The sequence below is a fragment of the Plodia interpunctella genome, chromosome 13 (genome assembly GCF_027563975.2).
Source record: "Plodia interpunctella isolate USDA-ARS_2022_Savannah chromosome 13, ilPloInte3.2, whole genome shotgun sequence".
In the NCBI taxonomy this organism is placed as follows: Eukaryota; Metazoa; Arthropoda; class Insecta; order Lepidoptera; family Pyralidae; genus Plodia; species Plodia interpunctella.
This window is the reverse complement of record NC_071306.1, coordinates 7,619,685-7,638,770: the sequence shown is the minus strand read 5'-3', so window position 1 is coordinate 7,638,770 and position 19,086 is coordinate 7,619,685. Positions and strand designations below refer to the sequence as shown.

Genomic DNA, 19,086 nt, shown 5'->3' with positions numbered 1-19,086 from the left:
ATGAAACAGGTCAATCAAGTCAGGATAATGAAATATGTAGAAAATTTATGTAATCCAGATTTGATTTTCATCAACTAAGTGTACTCCTCACGTTCCACAGAGTCTGCCTCAGCTGAGGGTACCTAGTCAGTATCAATCATTCAATTTATAGATTATAACGGACGTCAACAACCTGAACGATGTTATTGATCGACATGATGATTGTGTCGTCACCAGCTCGGCCTTGGGTTATGCTAAACAAACAATTTGCGAACCAAAGCGCCCTGTTTTGATGATATCGCCTTATCATTATCAGTATCCGCCTGTTATCAGATCAATATTTAAATAGAATTCTGTTAGTTCTAGCGATTTACCTATATAATCCGTTATGAATGTACTAACAACAATTACTCATAAATACCTATCGGCAGATTAAAATAGTTATAAAAGTAATGCATATATAGGCACATACATTTGTTCTGGTATTACCCGGTAACAGAAGCGGCTTTAGTAAAATCAATAATAGCAGTTCTATTACTTCTATAGCAAGCTACATTGCAGTCGTCTTTTATGTATTACATGCAATATTTAATGAATATTTAAAATTTACAGTCAGGAACTTAGACTGTAAAAAACTGATAACGCCTAAAACGTGTTTTGTGTCACTATTACACAAGTAATTAGTTGTGTAAGTACAACACGTGGATTCTGCCTTTACAGTGTTTTCGAAGACAAAACTCAAGCAACAAAGAAAAATAACAGCGATATTGGCCGTCAAGTTGAGCCGTGTAAAAAAGCAATAAAATCCATGCACCATCGATCTGTGTGAGTGGGCTCGCGTAACCCACACGCGCATGGAACAAACCCATTGCAGACTGGTGCGCACGCTAGCGATGAAATTAAAAAGTAAGGAAAAAGAAAAAAATATGGTGGTGCCGTTGACCTGGCATCGAACGGCGTAAGTATACCTGAGCTCGACAACCTTAATCACCCTATTTGACCTGATACAGATCTCAAATTATTTACTAAAGAAAACTTATCGACTAGGCTGTTGACTCGGTAAATGGTTTATATACAACTTGGAGCATGACGTCAATCGAAATGGAAAATTAGAATACGAAAACAAAAGACGACAAATCACAAAATAAGCTAGGCGCAATTGTCTTGTTAGACAAATAAAACGAATATTTACTCAATTGCTCCTTGAATAACCTTAGAAAGAGTGCATTGTGCATTTATCAGCTATATGATATAAATTACTAATTCACATCAGATCTAACATGTCCACTCGTGCAGTGTCGTAATTATAGACTAGATATAAAGCCGAGTGCGTGTCAAATAAAAGTAATGTGCACCTGTTCAGCAAATTCCTTTCCGGCACGCTCCGTTAGTCATACAGTCCGCGATTGTAGGAACAGTTATTAATAATAACAACTGGAATTAACTGTCTTGGCAAAAACATCTGAAGAACTTTAATCTATGCTTGATCAAACAGCATGGATTCCTCTATTACCAACTCAAGAAAACTCTACAAATTATGATTGTTCTCTATAAAGAATATAATGAATGTTGCTGTAAACTAATTCCAGCTGCCTGCTACCAGAAGCTCGTAAAGTAATAAACAACGTAATTACTCCAGTTAATAGGCATTAAGAGATAGGCTACAGCGTGAAATTAGAAGCAGATAGCATCGCACGGGTATGACAGCGCTTTGATGTCACAGCAGTACAGCACACTGACGTCCACGGCGGCCACCCATCGCCACCCGCCTACCCACGACCCCTACCCGGCCTTTGTACATGCACGTATGTAACTACGGATGTGCATATAAATAGCTAGCTTCCTCATTTTGCAAGCCATTCAAAATGGCGACATGCCTGCAGGGTATTGAATTATTGAATGCTGAAGGTAAACATACATCCAACTCTCTTAGTTAGGGCAAGCTTTGAATTTACAATGCTATGTTTAAATGAAGCGTATTACAATCACAGACGATCTAGGTAATACGTTGTAACGTAAGCTTTTTTAATGAAGTAAGCCTATTCTAATTTACAGCTTTCCAAACTGATGTTTATTATAAGATATAGAGATTATAGAGCAAGATCAGACAAATTTTACTGCCCAATTCATTATAATAAGAATTAGTGGAAAATACGAAAAAAATATTACAAACTTACACCAATGCGAGTACACAAAAGACAGACAAATAAACAAGGATTATTTACAAAGCGATTCGGAAATTTCAAGAGGTTGTCTCCTGACAACCTCTTGAAATTTCCGAATCGCTTTCGGAACCGACCGTCTTCGAAGACGTGACATTGGGGACGCCGCGTCCTTACCAAAGGGAGTGCACGTGACTGGACTATTGAAGACCACAGATCGAGTAGATTTCTTGTAGAGATTCAATTCTGCGTTTGCATAGCATTACGACTAGTGATGCAGTCGTGAATGTGACATTTAAATATTGGTACACAAAATGATAAACATAAAGATGATGAAATTATCAGAAATATGTATTTATGTTAGTTCTAAATAAGTACTTGTGGTAGGTCAGAATTTCATCATCTGTAGAGCAGATAAAAGTAACAGCAGCTGATAAGACGAGTCTGACGTAACTTGAGCACTTCGCAAAATGGGAACATGTTAAGTCTTCAAAAATGAGTCCAGCATCTCCATAATAACGCATTTAGCATTATTGTATTGAAATGTGATTCGTACTTGATTGTGCAGTGGCAGAAATTCAACTTCGTGGCCATCGTCCGGCGACAGCGCATTGTGCTGCGCGGGCGGCTGCGCGCGCTTCCGATCCGCGCCGCGCCGCTCCGGCTCGCCCATGCCCCAGCCGAGAGAGTACACCATTACTTCGGCCGAGCCACCTCCGCCGCTGTCCACCTGGAACAAAACAATACACTACTGTTGGAGATACAAAGTACAAAATATATAAAGCATAAAGTTATGCGCAGTATAAGTACAAAGTAAACATGGAAATATTAACAGTGATACCTGAAGTACATTTATAATTACGTTTCTAAACAGTTTTTTATCTGAAGAGATTGAAGTCGTGAGTACTTACAACACAGAACAACAAGTAGGTTAAGAAGTTAGATAGGACAACAACAGGTTTACAAAAAAAATATAGTGGGACAGAAATCGATGGCTCAGTATCTAATCAAATTGTGTCGGAGGGCTGTTGTGACAATGACGGCGGCGCCAAGCTCTTAATTGCACTTAGATATCAAATTAGAGTCAAATGTATACTCTATAGTACTTACGTTAACTTCTTATAAAAAGACATCAATAGCGGAATTCATGTTATTAAAAATACAATAATTTAGATTATGAAAACAAGAATCGAAATAACTATCTCTTTTCTACGTTCTTTTTTTACATCAAATTATACATATGTGGGAAATATATGCGCAATAGCAAAATTGCAATTTCTTGATGATTGATTACAAGAAGGAACGAACTATGACCCCACATTAAATAGTACTTATGCAAAACAAGAGCACGGTTTAATCGACAACAAAACATTCATTCAGCAGCAATGCAACGGTTAATGTGAGTAAACGACCTTTGGGCTTTGATAGTGGCAATTTTATCAGTTACAGGCACGAGCTCTTAAGAAAAGTTCAAGAACGCTCTATAGTTTTATCTGTGAAATGTAACTCACAAAGACAAAGCGTAATAATAACAGCATATAACTAGTTTCAAATAAGGCAGACAAGGGCCACTCGTGACTTGACCTAAGATCGACTACGGTATGCCCGGGCACTGGAAAGGCAATTCCAGTCGGGCACGCAGAACAATCCAGAACGTAACTTGTTATATGACCGCGCTTAAACTAAGCCTTAATCAAATCTGTTCGCTACCTGAGAGTTGTTTGGGTTTTGTTCGATCTAAAGTCGTTTGCTGTTGAGGTTTCATTTAAAATTTAAATCGTACCAGTACATTGTTTCCAACCGCAATTTAAAAGCAAACGTAAATATAGTCTAGCAGAAATAGTAAACAGCTGGTTTGCAGTTGAGAAAGAATATTTCGTGGTTCACTGCCAAACAACACGTACAAAGTTGTATCTTTTTGTTTGAGAGAGCGATGACGCAAGAAAACGCGAGCGATTTCTACGGCAACACGTCGTCACTGCGTCGGGCTTTCGACGTGTTCTATTCAGTGCCAGAGTTGAAGCGAGCGGCGTCACCAAATTAGATCCGAACCCGCGGATGCAAATAGGAGAACTCGTGACGTGGCCGCCCCGCCTTGCCCGACCAGCCGCGGCTGTCCATTTCAACTTTTCACTATACATCAAAACAGACACACTAGAAATAGAGCAACAAAAATAAAACAATGCTGCTATTATTGAAGAAAACAACGCACACAGCTATATCTCTCCATTACATAATAGAAAATTAGAGACTATCTATTATAAGTAACAACTTTTTTAGCAACAATTAAAATTTTTTGTAGGATCATCAGCATCTTCATTATCAATAAAAATTAAATTAGTTTTACCATTTTATTGTTATTTATTGAGATGTTTGTTCTTGCCATATCTACGTATGTTGTCCGGAGAATAGGACCAAATAAAACTGGTAACAATATGAACTAACACAGAGTCAAGATGTACACATAATCACAGTGCAATATTATAGATTAGTCATGAATTCAACCATTGATGATCATGCGCTTAAATTTACTATAAAAATTTTCATATTTTACTTCTTATAAATATTCAATGAATATTAAATAAAACAACTTCATAATGCTTAAAGAAGCAACATTTCAATATCATCTTACTAGAAAATTGGTCATATCAATTATCAAGTTTTATGTTATTTTTACTACTTGCAGATGACTACCACTAGCGTATTTTGTAGCTATAACTTTCAGCATTCTAGTGTTACGTTTCGGCGAAATCACAACAAACATCCGCAACAACGATATGAACAACTGTGATAATCAAGAAAAATGTGTAAAAGACAAGATCTTTGGTCGATTAAATTAATTGTGTTTAAAAAACAATTACAATTATATTTTATCGAGTTGAGAGTGTAAAAAATAAACATTAGCACTAGACCTGCAAATTAAGTAAAAGATAAAGTAACCTGGCTGATCTGTAAACAACTAATTTTTTAACGAGAATCATCATTTCCTTCAGACAGAACAGACCCGATGTGATGATTGAAAATAAAGACAACGTTTACAACAATATCGGAGTCGGGTCGGTTATCAAGACTCAAGAGACACATCTCAAAGCAACTGCAGCGAAGCGTGACGTAGCGAGGAGGGTGCGGTGGACTTGAAAATAGGGGTTACTGCCGGGTCACTGGGTCGAATGCGGTTTCAAGCACGTTAGTTTACATCTTAATGTAAAACCAACATGTGATACGCAACAATGTTTAAATTATTCGTATCATTAAAACAATATGTTGGTGTAAAATTTTCCAAAACGTTTGAACGTGTCCTTTGATGATTCAAAGATTCATATGAGAAATTGGATCGGTTATTATTCATGAATTACAATGGACGAGAAGTCCAACCCGCAACAGAAGATACGGAAGTCTTCAGTCATGAGACTAAAATTAATTCAAGAGCCCAATATGTAATTGGAGGAGGAGCCAATGCATATATTTGCCAAAAATACTCAGGCCCACACATAGCTACAATATTTCACTATTGAAAATTTTCCGAAAAAATACTAGTCAAAGATTTACACAGAGGCATTTATTCCCGTTGAGTTGGAGCATAGTGTACACCAATACCTATATGGCCCGATGGTGCTATAATTACCATGAGGTAGCTATTAATAGCACAAACAGATGTAAATAGCATTAGTTTGGCGTCTTTGGAGAAGTGTAATTTCACAATATTAACTACTACATTGAGTTAGACACTATGCCTCTGTTGTTACAAAATGTATGCCAAACAACATTTTAACAAAAGAAAAGAGTTTAAATATTCCAACAATACATATAGAGCACTGAAGTTCATTTGGAATATTATTATCAACAATCGTCAAAATGAGTGTTATTATGAGTTGTCATAACGACCTGACAACATATTCAATATGTGTATATTGAACGACACTTCCTTTTGCCTTGATCTTGGCCTGTTAGCGGCTAATGAAATGTACCATTGACTGAACAGAATGTTACATAACACCTAGCCATTAGTAATATGTACTATTTGATTGGTTTTGGTTTGCCACCCATTCATGCCTGCTGCCATTTCATCAATGATTTATCGAACTATTTTGTTCGTGTGTAGTCCGCTATACAAATAGCGGACTTATTCAAATTATTATGAGACGTGTATACATATACTATTTGACATGATAATAATAAGAGAAACATAATCTAGGCATGATAAAGCTTCTAAACCGATTATACTGGTTTTCTATGGTTTATAAACATAGTAGTATGAAATAATATGAAATGTGTATTGTCGTAAAGTCACGTGGTTCCTCACGAGATTGCCGGACACACGCCAAATGTCCCAAGCCGGCGAGAACTACTCAAACGATATATTTTATTGAGTGATTGATTGAAGCTTCACATAATGGAATGTGCTATGGATTGCAATGATTCGTCAGAGGTCGAGAAGAATATTGTTAAGAAGGAAAATCGTAATAATCTTAAGTATTATAGAACAGAGATATATAGCTTCTACTGCCGGAAAAGTAGATAAACGTTAATTTACAAAACCAATGAGATTAAAGCAGGATGTTTATTGCTAACGGAATCCAGAGAGCTTTCTAGAGTCTCGTAACTGCTTGCGACACAGGTGAGGCGCTCAACACCACTTTCACTGCGTTGCTGCGCACACGCTCTATGCAATTGTGACATCCAATAATGTAAATGCAATTTTTCCTGTCACAGAAACCTTCGGAAAAAGCGTGTAAAATAGGTATAGATTTTTTTAGATAAGTACTATAAATATTTTAAACTAATTTCCACGAACAGATCGTGTCAGCCTATTTGAATTCTTGATGTTACATTAATCATAACCAAAGTAAAATCAGCATTGGCTAAATATATGAAACTGTCATCATAATATTCTACCTAGTATGTAAAGCTAATTTTTATTTCATTTCATTTGAATATCAACATAATTTTAGTGTATAGCTTCCGAAAAATAACATTATAATTAAAAATAATATTATTTATTAATGAAGCGCAGTTTGAATACACAAAAAAATTAAAAATACAAATTTGAAGTTCGCTTCTGGTATGTATTTTTTACATAAAAAGAAAAACAAGCATGCACAATCAAAGTTTCTAAATATTACGCTGGAACAATGAAATAACAACATTTCCATCAATCTGAGGCTGCACATCAATCTGGTAACCAATTTACTATAGAAAGCAGGGATCGGACCGCTATGCCTTTCACGGGTTTTGAAGAGATTTTGGAATGGGTTTGCTTTCGAAAGCCGTTCGGTGCTGTAACCCGTTCGATTTGCGCTATATCAACGACTACAAAACCCTTTCTTTGAGGTAAGTCATACGAAGGGGTTACCCGTTCAGAAAGCAGGCTAATTTATGCTTTAAGCTCAGACCATACGGTCTTAATTTGAATAAATTGCAATGCACAACAAATACCTACTAAGCGCGTGCGGTAAAGCGGTGCGTTTATTACACGATTCAATGTGTCGTTTCGTGTCTTTTAGACTCTTCACACATGGAGCTACGCGAATTTGCACAGGAGCGGGGTGTGATGAAAACTACACCCCTCTCCCTCCGCAGGCATTTAAGGGGAAAGCCGAACAGGGTAAGCGCTATAACGAACGGGTTACCCCTTCGAGAGAGTTAGCCATATCAAATGGGAAATCCTTTGAAAGGGTTAGCCTCACCATATGGGATAGTCATTGGATTCGGTTAGCCATTGAACAGGTAAGACAAGAATATGGGAAAGCTTTTCAAAGGATTATGCAAACGAACGGCTTTTCCGGTCCCTGATAGAAAGGCTGTAAGAAGATATAGAAACAAGCAGCTCTTTGCTTAAAAAACCTTAAGGTTTTAAATGATACAAAAATAATAATGAAATCAAAGGCCACAACAATAGTGCATTAACTTTACCTATCTTGAGTTGGTAATATAAATGATGCTGTAAACCACAGCAAGTTACAAAATAGTCCACGGTCGTGTCTAAACATAATGTTTGCACAATGGGCATGAAATCATCAACTTATAACCAGTGGTGCGACTGTAATCATCACTTGTTAACATAACATTACCTAACTTCAAAAGATTTCCGTTAGACCCCGACTAGGTGTAACGCGTTTAAGAAACATACAAACCAACAAATTATAACAACCATAGAATGATATATGAACCAGAAAAGGGAAAACAAAATCCTGACAATTCTAACTACGCATTTTTGGCTAGCCTTAACAACGAATTCAGAGAAAAATTTATCAAAAGTTCGACGTAGTTATTGAAACGAAGTAAACATGTTGGGCTGAAATAACACTGACCACGTTTTTAACTCTACACAAATCGTGTTGTTCTTAAAGTATTCTAAACGAATAGCGGAAACATGAAATATTACAAGAATAGCTTGAAGAATAAAGTCGTTAATGTCAATTTTATTTCCTTATCACCAAGGAGGAATATTTTTTCGTTTGCAAATAAAAATTAACTACAAACAAGTGTTTCATTGGCGTGATGAGGGTGGCGACTATAATACTTTTATATCTTGCCAAATTACCAAACTTCTATTATTGTTGAAATTCTTAATCTGCCCGCCCTTATGAAAGTTCTTAGTTTTGAGTAGTTCTTTCGTACCTAGATTGTTATGTTGTGCAGATAGCAATTTTGAGCACTAATCGTGATTAATTTCTGTACTTATTACTACGAAAACAAATTAAAATCGTAATCTAAAATATGGGTGATCTATGCTTTAAAATTTCAAAACTAGTTTAATCTCTTCTTCATGCAATTTGATCCAGAGCTGATGTTCACCGTGTAGTCACAATATATCACGAACAATACCCACATAACAACAATTATTTACACTTGATACAAACACAACGAAAATGTTAACAAACTGAGAACAAGTGTGTCAATACAATCAAACCAACATGAGATGTATTGATGCCACTTGTGATCCAAGACAGTTGACGAGGGAAAGATAAGTTAACAATAAAGAAATAGTAGCCATAAATAAGCCACCGAAATTAATGTTATTGAATCATATAAAGATATTGATTTTATCGTTACAGAGTTTGGTTTACAAGTGGTTATGATATTCGTTGTTCACAAGCATGAGAAAATTCAACGTCACGTGTTGGTGTTTCTATTCGAGAATCGAGTTTCTTCTATATTTGCATTAGCAATACAATGCATAACTGTAGCAGCGTGTGACTATGCTCAGGGCGTTGTAGCCACACTGTCTGGGCTTATCACGATAGCTTAGATATATAATGTAATCAACTATTTTGTATCGTTTTATTTTATTGTGTTTATATTTCGACGACAGGTGATAATTTTGATAAATTATTTTCATTAATCAATGACGTCAATTGAAAAAATGTACATATTTGAAATTAATATAAGTAGTACGTGTTTAATATCATAAACAACTATCAAGATAACAATATTAGATTTGGTCATAATAACGATAACAATAAAACTAATTTTCACAAAAAGAAACCGTATCCGGTTTTAGACTAACGTGATCAATTAACTGTACTTTTTGAAAATGAAGTCATAAGACTTGATTTAAACAAGATTAAATAATTGCATAAACGTGAAATAACCGATAGATGGGTTTACGCCCATTATTTTCCCAGTTTACTCCTAAAAGTAAAACCCATGGGAGGAAATTGGGAAAATACTTGCTGTAAATCCATCTATGCTTGAACCAAGTTTACAACTTTAACATAAAGAATAGGTATTAAATATTCGAACATCAAATTTGCTCGCGTGCGAGGTCGAAACTCGAGATAAAAGAGTCGTGGGGCTGCCTCGACCTGCGCTGGCGGCTCCGGCTGGTCGCGCTCAGTCGATGACGTGGTGGTGGCGCGATACGCGTGTGCTGAGCCTTACCATAACGTCGTCGCGCCGAATCACACGAAGGTGGTTTCCAAGCGCTAACCTATTCAAACTTTCAAGGAGGCTTTACACAACTGGTTTTAATGAAGTTAGCATATAAGATTATAAATTATACAATAATAAGATTATATTATAAATTATACAATATTAAAAAAGCATATAAAATTAGCAAGCATCAATTCTAAAATCACAAAAAATTTAAACTGAACTAAAGAAAATAGTAAACTGAAACAAATAAATAATACAATAACTTACTTGACTATAAACTTCCTTTAGCCCGCTCGTGGTGAAATCCCAAATTGGAACACGTTCGCGTTGAAATTGTCTGATTCTATCACAAGCACAACCACTAGCAACTGGCACAGAATATTACTCAACACACAGGAACCAAACTAGGTAGAGAGAGAAACGATGAAAAATACTCAGTATAGACAATACTTCGATTTTTCTTATACACAGGAGAATTAAACATGAGTTTTAAAACAGGTTTTCTTTGTTGAAGCTCAGTGTTACACAAAAAAAAATAACGCAAAAATAAAAGTAGCGCTCGACGGCGCTGAACACTTGTATATCTTGGCGTTGCGCACTGGTGACTGAAGCGGGCGAGGCGAGACCGAGACTATCGCGCACCGACCACGAATCAATGTTGCGCAGCGCGCCAGTGTGTGCCGACTCTGTCGACGACATATACACACACATGCGTCCGCACGAGGGATACCTAATCGGGTGTCCGGGACAAGGGGGGCAGCATTGTCTCGCCATCGCCACAGGAGCCCAGTCTAAAGATACCTGTTCAACCACTACAAGTGAATGAACCTTATTTGACCCTGCACATTTTTTCTCCTATTTTTTATGATATTTACTAACACGCGACCATTGCCCCTGAAGAAGTACACTTTGTTATTAACAACAAAGAAATTGCAAAATCTAAACAAAATATCGTAAAAGAGTTCATTTTTCCACAGTACACAGATTAACAATAACAATCAAAATAATAATATGTACAATTTACGTCTAAATGCTAATGTAAAACAGAATCCAGAGCAAAACAGTTAGGACGTTGAAAACCAGATAAAACTAGAAACCCTGCGAATCAGTGCGTGTGAAAATTACGAAGCAGCTGTTTACTAGAATTTACACAGATTTCTAATCATAGAAGAGGACACATTTGAAATAGATGAACTCAAATAGTAAAAATAGAAAATAATTGAATAATTTTCTTAGAAACCTAAAAACTTTGAACCGATCCTTCCCGATGCTGATAAACCAAACATAAATGTGTTATTCCCCTACAAAAGACTAACAAATAATATGTTAACGTGTGTATGTATTTCTTTAACTACCTATCTATATTCTTGAGAATCCTCGAATACAGTGTAGTTTGAATTCATCTAAACGGAAAATTTGTGTTGGCAGATAAATGAACATTTAAATGTAAGTAACACTTACAAAAGTGTTTGTTAAAGATGTTAATTAATGTTAATTTATGGTATTGGCTGGACTTGCTAAGGTCTTGGTAAACAAAGGCATAAGATGCTACGACATTAGAACAGCCAATTAGACATTAAACTAAACTAGCCGTAATTATAATCAGTTTAAAAATATAAAATTTTGGGATAAATCCTACAAAGATATGTTACATTATGTTTGAAACTATGTAGAATAGAAATGTGCCTAATTTAAAATACACAATCTTGATAACAGATGCCAAATCTCAAGAGTCACATCCGTCAGACTAATTTTAAATATTAAGTAGTACATCTCGGAGTATAGTTGTTGAATAATTACTCAACATATGAACTCCCATGATATCGGACAAGTTGTCGTTGTCAATTAGAGTGAAACTTTTCTCACTCGAAATATATACATATATATACATAACATAGTTTATAGTTATATACATAATATAGTTTTCCGTAAAAGTGACCACTCCACCTGACTATCATTGAAGCATGATGAAGAGATCGACAACTACAAAAAAATACTTTTCAGGAAAATTGTAAAGTAAATTTAATCCTGCACAAATACTATTTATAGTCGGGTCAATGAATTATATCTTGATGATAGTAGGTAAGTACCTAATACTTTTATATTTATCGTGTGCATTACAAGATGTTAAATACTACGTGATAAATACGCAAAAGATAGACGCATAGAGCTGACTAGAAGTAGCAAATTTGAATATAACTCATTTGACCCAAACTGAGCTCCACCACATAAAGATTTAAACAAATTAGATAAGATTAGATTTCTTGTTACTTACAAAGCTCAAACTTCCAAGGAATTTACAAATATTACGTATTAATAAAGGTCTTCATTTTTCAGCATATTTTGGGTGCTCTAAATATTTTTTTCTGATCTTACCTCCTCAAACCTTCTAACCGTGGAGAACTGTGTGTAGAGGACTTCGTCAGGGCTCGCGGGAGTAGGCAGCGACGTGCGGCCGGCACCTGAGACCAACATGTTTTAATGCGCCAACTACACAATACACACAGATTACTTAGTGCCAACTTAACAGATAAGATAATATCCGCAAACAGCCAACTATTAATCTCAGTACTATATTAATTGCTGATTGATGTGATCATAACCTATTGGAGTCGAAAACGCAGGATTAAATTCAACAAAAATGAAAATGATAAACTTAATCTCTTTACAATATGATACGAATGCAACTTGATCGATAACATTGTTAATGACTTTAAAAATGAAATCTTATTCATGTTTATTATTTGCCAATAATATAAATATTTGTACGGTGACAAATATCAATTTAAATTTTTTATTATAGAAAATCATCCTGATTCGTTCATAAGACTTTTTTTCCAAAACGCATAGGAAAACTATTGGGACGGCACAAATACCAAACAAAACATGTTTTAATTTGGTCTTAGTTTCATTGCCGACGAATTGTTTGTAGAAAAAAATATTTAATTAAATCGTGTTGACCATTCGAGGTGGGTGAGTTGAGCAAAAAACTGCGACCAAATCTTGCCTGTTCAAATATTTACAACTGAAACAAATGGCGGTATCGTATCCCAAACTGAATCAACAACCGAACAACATGCTTTGTGCCGTAACGGCCAACATTTCACAATTACCACTATTGATTCTGAAAGATTACTTTTATCAACACTACAGCTGCTTGATAAGACCGAGTGGGTAAGTTTCCACAATAAATCATGACACGGATTACGAATATTTTGTTAAGAGTTTGGAGTTATAACTCTGTAAAAGTTTACAGTGTACAAACATACCTACCTACTTTCGGTTGTAAATTGTTAGTTTTCAGAATGAGGAAAAGCAATTTTTCCTCGTTGGCTTATTGGACTTTGGATAGGTATATCTAACTATCATTTTCAATTTTTGTTTGACTGCATTTTCTGAATCTTCTTAATAAATTCTTCACAATTCTTCTAAGAGTACACTCTCATGAAAATATATACAAAATTATGAATTTAATTTCGAAACACATATCTCTATCAAATATAGATATTTATATTTAGGTATGTATTTGAACATTTTTTATAAACTGAATGGAGAATGGATATTTTATATCAATTAACCTTCACCTTATCAGATTCGTTGTAATTATAACTTATCAGTCGTTAGGTAAAATCGGCTGAATATGGTATGGTAATGGTACATGCCCATACGATTCCTGACTAAAGTGACCATGCAGTATCTCAGTGAAATTAAATTGTCATCAAAAAGTTTTTCAATATTCAAAATCAGATGTAGTTTACCTTATTATTATTTCATTCTTCAAGTAATAACCATTTTATAGTCTGTCCAAAGTTGATTCAAGGAAGGGAGGGGAAAATCTATTACTTAACAGATAAATCTATTCCAAACTATTTATGGTAAGTAAAAGTCCGGATTGTTTTGTTCTAAATATGACATGAACTCTTATCAATCCGATTAATGTTATCATTGAAGTATTTTTTCAAAACAAGTAAATCATAATATTTTCAATTCATTTCACCTAACAAATAAGATCAAGAGCGCTATATCGAGCGATATTTAGCACATCACAACCTCGCATATTTCCAAATTTAACGCGCAGTGTGTATCAAAATGCACGTGCCCTACGCACACACACGTATGTATCTTAGTGTGAGTGACAAGTGCGTATTGCCATTACTTTTAATACAATTCTGAAATAAATTGTACAGTCCACAGCACACCAATCTGCCCAAATTATGCCTATTATAGTAATTACAGTCGATAAGAGACAAAGACTACTGCAGCTACACAGGTAATGGTAACTTGAAATCTTGAAATGCTGGCAGTTGACTATACATACAGTGATAATCCATTGTGCCTTTATATTATTAATCAAATGGACCGAATTGAGTAGCAAGGTATTTTTCATCTCAAGTACTGACGAGGTGTGAAATAAACACCATCGATGATAAAGAATGACAGAGTAGGCCAATGACAAAAGCTCTTGTGACAGAATTCCATCGCACATTGTTGGCTCTCTTCCAAATCCCTCCTCATCTTCAATTAAAGTGCGTTGTACTTGTACACATCTCCACAGGTCATTAATTCTGCTTACAGACTGCATGAGAATATGAAGCTTGTTTTAACCCCCACACAAATACGTGGTTGAGTTGTTGAATATTCTTTATTGTGAGCACAAACGAAAACATACACTAATTACAATAAACAGAGCACAAAAAAAACTAAAGATACTAGGAAGAAGTTTGAATGGCGTTAGAGCAGAATAGAGGCATCTAAAGGAGACCCATGTAGGGTTTAAGCTTGGGGTAAACTGGAAAACGTGCTCGTAAATCCATTCTAGGCCTATATGAAGAGACAGACACACTAAAATAAGAGATATTCTTTAAACAAACAAGAGCAACAACTTGAACTGTTTCAAAACAGGGCTAATTAATTAATAGTTGACAATTGTGTCAATACCAGCGACGAGGGATGTCTATAAGATACGAATGAGTACAAAGACTGTCCCAAAATTCAATAAACTTGACGCTTTTGTTGTTACACCAGCGTGCTACACTCAGTCGACACGCCTTGTGTCAGACGTCTTTTTTTTTTAAATATAGTATATGTATACACAGATGTGAAGAATTTTATGTGCCCCTGAAATCTGAATCAACGGTCAACGACCGCCCAATCCCAGGTCTCAGGCGAAAACAAAACTGACCTAAGCGGCACATATTACAGATTTGTTTACTATTTAACGATTGTAAACATACCTATACTTATCTTTGCTTTGTACAAGAATTAAGATTCGCTCAAGGGAATTACGACTGCCTCGGTAAATATTCAAAAAATAAAGTAAATACACGACACGAAAGTGGGTGTATACAATATGACATAAGCTGAATAAACTAGGTATAGTAGTTGCTTAGTTGCTTCGTCGCAGCTTCGGAATATTATTGTAACACTCGAATTACGTCGCAATTATTTACAATCATAATCCATACTGTCTATCTGTCTGCTTTCACGGCTAAACTGTTAGATCGATTTTGACGAAATCTGGTATGCATGTAGTGAAAGAAAACCCCCACCATTTTTTCAATCGAAATTCGAAATTCAACCCCCAAATAACTATGACGGGGGGAGAAACTTTGTATGGAAATCGTATCTTCCGCTTTCGCGAGAAATTCACTCGGGCGAAGCCGCGGGCACAAGCTAGTATCCCATAAATTCTCTCTCAAAGTACCAAGATCATGGAAAAGATTTGCAGATTTTATTTACCGTATGATTTTGCAGAATATAAGAATGCTAATTTGCGCGATTTGTATACCTAACTTTATTACTGTGGCGTCTCGGTCATGTCATACGAGTATACCTATCTGTTATTATTACCTAGACACTATTATGTTATCTAACCAATCCTGTCTATGTCTGTCTATCATATAACTTCAGTAAGTCTCTGCTAACAAGAGAACGTAAAGCTACAAATTAAAATAAGCTATAAATTAAAGTACACATTCAACATTGTAACTCTTGAGATTCTATGCTATAACTGTAACCAAGTTTGAACAATCCGGAAAAATCCGGTTTTATCCATCGTCGACGACGTGGATAATAGAGACGATAACACATCTACGTAATGGAAATTATACACAGTAATTAATAATATGTATATCAAATAAGGCATCGCAATCTTGTTGATAGCGAGACAGAAGTTGCTGTTTGCTAAAATATTAGGCATTAAAGATGTCATCTTTGCGGACGTTCTGTCATGTTGTTATTTGCTACTCTTTATTTAGATTCAACTGAAAAGTACCATTACTTTCCAAAATAATATTTTTCATAAAATATTAGTATGTGAAAATATAACAGCTTTGTCTTAACCAAATGGGAAGTTGTCTGTTTCCCGAAGCATTACTTTTGCCATAAACAAAGGCCGTTGAACCAAAAATAAAAATTAAGAATTATCCAAAATAAACTTGGTCATGCTCAAAATAAATTAAATTGCCGAAAATAAGTACAGAAAATGACAGGTGTGGATGGAATATAAATAAATATTCCCAAAATTGCACCCATAAACAAACTCATTAGAACAGATTTATGGTTTACCAATATACCACAGGAAATCGCTGCTACCAGACCACGATTCATACCAAGGTTAGTATCAAAACCAAACAAACTATAAATAAGAAATCGATTTTATTGAATTGCAGATATATAATTAATCAGTTCATATAAAATAATCGGGTATAACTACACTGTATAATTATAGATATCTATAACCACTGATTTTTATACAAACCTATGAATAACTAGAATTAATTAAATGTAGATAATATACATAATTTAAAATTTATCGATGTAAAGGAACTATTACTAGTTGATTTCAGCAAAATGTTATTTTCCCACATAAAAAAGTAATAAATTGATTCATTTATCAAAAAGACACGACGTTTTCTTGTTTATTATAAAACCGCAAAAAACACTTCTTTGTTACAATGACGATTGATGAATGATTTTAATATGAGTGAACTCTACGTCCACTGCGATTATCTCTAATTTCCATAACCCAGAATAATGATAGATTCAAATAATTATTATAGCTATAAATAGAAATCATAGTTTATATACCTATATGCGTATGGTTGCGTTTCAACCAATGATTTTTTGATTACTTAACTAAAAAACAAAAACTTAAGTATATGTGTTCAGTTTTCTTGTGACATGAAAACTAATTGAAACAGATGACTTGAGACTTGACGCATGACAGTTTTCGTTTAGTTTTCGTTTATGTAATTTTAAATAGAGTCGCGTCATACGGCGGTCGGTGATAATTTTATTATTTTGCACCCAAATAAAAAAACATACAAGTAATATCACATAACCTATCATATCATTAATAGTAAACATCAAATTATTTACGGTTGGAACATTTTCTTAAAATCATAAAACACGATCTCAAATCCGATAAAGCAAATATCAATAAAATGAAATGACACCAACGTAACTATGACCAACACGATGCCTACATTGAATGGATAATATTTTAATTAAACTCAGCTAACCATGAGAAATTCTTACAAATTGTGTAGCGTCAACGAATTACCCTGTGGCCACCCAAAATAAACGTTCCGTAACAACAATGTTGAGCAAGGACTATTAATGAAGAGATTTCTAACATTCCCCGAATATACACCTATTTTAGAATGTGCTATATATATCTCCAATGTTAAGAAAGTAAAAGGAAAAACATACAAATAAGATAAAATCGTTTTTAGAAATCCATTAATGATAACGGTAAAATTAATGGTAAAATGTTGTTATCCCTAAAATCAAATGAAAAGGAAAAGTGATGTCATACCATTGATGATGCCATTAAATTATCTAAATTTTAACAAAAGAGTACTTATTCGACCCCTACGCGAACCCACGCTACTGCCCACACAATACGCCCTTATTGGCACTCCCATTGAAAAATTACCAAGAGCTAAGCAAATAATTTCACTTAGAAAGCCTACTTGTTACAATGTACTTATTTCTTGTGGTGCTAGCATGAGTATTTGTGACAACGTAATATACGTGATACGAGCTATTGTAAGACAAATTTTCGTTAGTAATGTATCGTTCATGAAAATATTTAAATTACTGTGACACTGACACCAGACTCAAGTACTTATCATGAACTGTAAATACACAACCTTGATCGTAAGCGAAAAGTGGCGAATACTAAATTAAGTACATTGAGCAAAATGTTTATATGTATATTATGTACCTAGACCTACGTTCCGATTAGTCCTATAAATACCAGTGTTAGCACTTAGTGTCAATATACGAAGTGCTTTTCAAGACAAAACAATTTGTGATTCAAATTGCAGTAACAATCTGGAGGTTATGTGGTCCTTCGGTTCCATGTTCCAAGGTTAGTTTCCGGAATGCCGCAATGCGTTAACTCCTCTCTCGATAAATCACCCCAAGGTCAAGTTAACGAGATATCCCTCGAGCTGCACCCTCGATGCGCGAAAGTTAGAAGTGGATGAGAAGTTGTGGTAATCATGCTTGAAATTATTTAGACTAACTTATTATAGAAAATACTGTGATTATAAAAAGTTACAAATATGTCTTCGCCGTCATGAATGAAATTACAGAATGTATGAATCTGTCAAAGAGACTGGCTTGGGTCACCTCGAGTACAAAATTTTTCGAATTTCCTGTCTTATTATCAATATCGAAATGTATATATATCTAATAGAAGCGCGCGACGGCCTAAATGATTATCTCTTTATTTTACGATTTTATCTATGTGCGACCCCTTTACGTTATCAATACAATTCACTGTATTTATAATTTCTTCATATCTAAAACGTACCGGTACTTATTACTAGAAGTGTCATGACTCATTTTAATTTTACACATTTTCTGAAAATAAACGTTGTCAAATTGAGTCATGTAAATGACTACACGAGATCACTGAGAAAGAATGTCATACATAACATAATGATATAAATAAAAATAAATAAATAATTCTAACAACAATATTAAACAATGGCGAGCAAATCAATTTACTTACCACATACATATATTTGATTTGAAAAAAAGTCACCTTTAAAGC

General features: G+C 34.9%; 1 protein-coding gene across 3 annotated transcripts in view; it reads right to left on the bottom strand.

The window, feature by feature from the left end:
• Ip6k (Inositol hexakisphosphate kinase) overlaps positions 1–19,086 on the bottom strand; it is a 43,965-nt gene that overhangs the window by 9,614 nt on the left and 15,265 nt on the right. Inside the window, exons 2-3 of one of the 3 annotated variants that reach the window (XM_053754186.2) lie at positions 12,396–12,481; positions 2,698–2,871 (exon numbers count right to left, since the gene is read on the bottom strand). In XM_053754186.2, the coding sequence (XP_053610161.1) occupies positions 2,698–2,871; positions 12,396–12,481 (260 nt within the window). Of the gene's footprint in view, positions 1–2,697; positions 2,872–10,286; positions 10,655–12,395; positions 12,482–19,086 lie in introns of those variants that run through there. The other 2 variants (XM_053754188.1, XM_053754189.2) reach the window with 2 other exon arrangements.